The following is a 3,832-nucleotide window of genomic DNA, read 5'->3' on the forward strand; positions in this document are numbered from 1 at the left end:
ATAACTGAGGATACACGGAATTATTCTGCCCTTTAGCTATCCAAGCAAAGAACTCTGATATCACATTGAACTTACAGTCGCTAAGTGACAAGAGCTCTAGCTCATGCTCTAGACTCAACCAATTAAAGTCTGAATTATTAAACATGATGATGGTATTAAGCTCTTCTTCTACAGATTCCTCTGCGCTAGTCTTCAATAAAAGCTGCTCTAAAGCTATGTGGGCACTCATACCCTTCTGGTTGAACCGATCTTCAATGCATGTCTTGATGGTATCCAGCGCTTGGAAGAATGCTTGTCTGTACAAATCATATGTATTGGTATGTGAATGAGCTGTATCTTGGTTGTCATCTTTCTTTTTGGTTGGTTTTCTCCTTCTCGGCAGCACAGAATGATTCACATCTATAGGAAACAAAAAGCATGTTATTAAACCTCCCCTGCACATTAGGCAACAAACCAGTAGCATAAATAGCTGTAGCTGATATTTTGGGAACAATTTTGATACTAGCTCCGTTGCTGCATGGGCTTATTTGAGTTTTTATATTCTACTTGCATTTGATTGACACCGGGTCTATTTCACACTAAGCTTTCATGTCTAATAAGCAAATTGAGTAAGACAAACCTAGTTTCTCTCTCATGGATTCCACTTGGCTGTGAAACTTCTTATAGTACTCCTCTGTTCTCATGTTATTGACAATAGAAACTATATTATTTGCCATACATCTGGCCTCACTAGCTGTTAGCTCCTCTTTTTGTAGGCCTGTACTTGGAATGCCTGTCATTCTGTGCAACCTCCTTCAGAATCAATCCTAAAACATTATGTTGTTGAAATGAGACTTAAGAGAAGGAGATGACAATTAAAATCCTATATAATAAATCTTAATAATATCCATTGACATCCCTCAAAACACATTATGAATATAAACATAAGATACTTCTAATATATGTAACATTGTCGCATCATCATTGTGACTGAATGTAACAGGTGAGCTACTACAGTTGAGATTTTACTAGGAGGACATGGATCGAGCTCCATTTAGTTAAGCTTGCGAAATATATGAGTAAACCTACCAAATAAAAAGTCATACTGTTCCATCTTAGTTGATAGTCCTAACACTTTAGCTCTGGTATTGTAGTGAAATAAAGATTTGCCCTCTGAGCTACCTACCAGGATGCTTGTCAGCAGTTTATGTTTTTATAATCAGTGAAGCAATAATGAAATGTTCGTGCTCAGCTCTTGTGGCCGGTATAGGTAACCACCAGCAGAAGTAGCTTGAACTGTCTTTATTGGTTTTTGAGTAACTGAAATATGCCGCTAGACCAATGACAATCTAACCTGATGACCTTAGATGATGTTTTTACCTGACTTGTTCAGTCTCTCACCAATTTTCACACAGTCAACTACATAATGTAACCTTCTTTTAGTAAAGTTGTAAACCTACTTATCCTGTATTATAGCTTGGATTGTTCAAAGAGGCACAGGTCAGTAAGTCTATTTTAAATAACAGTTTTGAACTATATATGTGTTTTGTTTTTTCTAACTGACTGATTGCACTTGGATAATTTACTTGAAGTATAAATTTCTTGAAGTTATCACATGTATTGTCAATTATGAATTTATAACCAATGCTAATTTCACTTAATAATTGTCTGTAATTTCACAGGTTTCACGGTGTGAAGGCTTCAGCCCTATATGATTAACAATAAATATAATCAACATCAGTGATTCAAATCTCTCATTAACAATCCGAGTACAAATATGAGTTTGGAGTTTCTATAAAACTCTATAGGTATCACTGTCTGAGGAGTTGTCGTATATCTCATCTAGCAGGGTTTGAATTCTACCATAGTTATCGATGATGCTCTTCATAGCGGAAGCTTTCACAGTTCATCTCGTAGAGGAGAATATCTTAACTTTGCCAGCGGAGTCGCCTTCCCCTGAACACTTTTTGATTGTCTTTAGCCACGTTTCTTTTTTCGGACTACTCTTAATCAGTTTTATCAGTTCATTGCGCAAATCCAATGAATCTCTCATCACTGAGCAGTCCTTTGTGGTGTCCTGCGCCACGAGATTCAGTGAATGTGCGTAGCAATGTATATAGAGGGCTTTAGGGTTGACCTAAAACAAAATGAGTTCACTGATTAAGTAACTAGTAGCACAAAGCAGTATGTATCAAAACTTCCTTCCTTCCACAACTTTGTGAACATAGAGCCTATGCATTTGAACCTAGCATATTTGTTTAAACTATAACAAAAAATACTTTTATATCTGGGTGTTTCTGTTTGGGAAATTTGACTGAAACTTAAATGCAGTGTTGGTAATCCAACCGAAGTATATATATATATTTAGGGGCTTTGTAATCTAACCTTGCCATGCCAACACTGCACACTCACTTCCTTCTAAAACCTTTGTAGCAACACCATTCTTCACACCAGACATGACAGCAGCACCGTCATAACATTGTCCTCGACATAGATCAAGTGGCAGGCCAAGGCGCAAGGTTACATCCTTGATAGTGTTGAAAAGAGTCACAGCACCAGTCTTGTCTACATGGTACAGCCCCAAAAACTCCGCATGGGCAGTTCTTGTCAATCCATCTATAATATGACATTGTGTAATTGAGTTAATAACCGATGTCACTTTACAAATATCCATTTCGAGTCTGTTGTAGCAGATGGCACCAAAATATAGAATTTTTTGTAAGATTGTGCTTGGGTTTAGAGTTAGGGTTTGAGCCTAGTTTAAAGCTGTAACCAAAATATATTGCACTAAAGAAAGGGGTTTGTGTGGCATCGAAATTTTAGACCTACATGTAAAATTAAGTTGTTTACACTCACCTGAAACAGAAAGTTGACTGCTCCTTATTTGATGCATCAAGACTCTCATCAACCATTAAGGTTTACCAGCTACCTTCCCTTATCTGGCTTGTCAGTTTCCGGCTAATCATTTGCCCCATTATGTTGAGTAACTCATTGATGTTATCAGGAGAGGTGTAAGTAACTTTAGACTGAAGCCACTTCTTCAAGTCAGTAGTTGAGGATCCCATAAGTTTAAGCAGTTGGCTGAGGTTAGAGTTTAGTTCTCGGGCTATTACAGCTTCTGGGTTGGTTACAGTGGATCCTGCAAAATTTGAAATGTGAGACTATTATTCATGACCAAAGTAATTACCTCAATGGCACGCCATATAATCAAAGAGAGATAAAATTAGAATCATGACATTTGCAACTTATCAATGCTACCGTTTCTAAATGGGGGCAGAGAGTTGCTGGCTTTATTTTAATATTGTCACACGGCACACAAGCACACTCACATGTAATATATGCTCATCAACCCAAATAGCCTTTGAAGTTTGAGAGCTTTGATTCATCATAAACTCATTGGGAGTTGTCTGCCCTACAGCCATTGGACAGAGTAATTAGTTTTTGTTTTCTAATCAAGTGTTTGAATGGCCCCTTTCTCTTCATATAAATGAGTGCCAAGTTGAATCGATGTTCTATTTCCACTGAATCAGATGATTATTGTGGAGGACCGGGACATACATGTATATCAATTACTGCACTTATATATACATCCTCACTAGCACTTGCCCGAACCTCCCGAACTTCCTTTATGTTATGTAATCGCATTCCTGAACTGCCTTTTTGTTATATAATCATACGTTTATCCTGTACTAATCTTATTATATCTTGTACATCCTTTGTGCTATAAATAGATTGATGGGCGGAGCTAGACCATAGGCGCTGGCTATATAAGCCAGCGCCGTAAGTAGGCAAGGTGTGCTTGATACCACTATACTTGTGAACACTTGTGTTGAAGCTATCATTGATAAAACTA

The 3,832-nt window shown here is 37.5% G+C and overlaps 1 protein-coding gene across 1 annotated transcript; it reads right to left on the minus strand.

Annotated features, from left to right (window-relative positions):
- Window positions 1-1,885: 1,885 nt before the first annotated feature.
- LOC137400725 (uncharacterized) lies at window positions 1,886-3,401 on the minus strand. Its single transcript, XM_068087060.1, has 4 exons — window positions 3,305-3,401; window positions 2,909-3,118; window positions 2,405-2,595; window positions 1,886-2,116 (listed from the first exon to the last, which is right to left on the minus strand). The coding sequence occupies exons 1-4, from the start codon at window positions 3,399-3,401 to the stop codon at window positions 1,886-1,888; spliced, it is 729 nt and encodes a 242-aa protein (XP_067943161.1).
- Window positions 3,402-3,832: the final 431 nt, after the last annotated feature.

Source organism: Watersipora subatra, chromosome 7 (genome assembly GCF_963576615.1).
Source record: "Watersipora subatra chromosome 7, tzWatSuba1.1, whole genome shotgun sequence".
NCBI lineage: Eukaryota > Metazoa > Bryozoa > Gymnolaemata > Cheilostomatida > Watersiporidae > Watersipora > Watersipora subatra.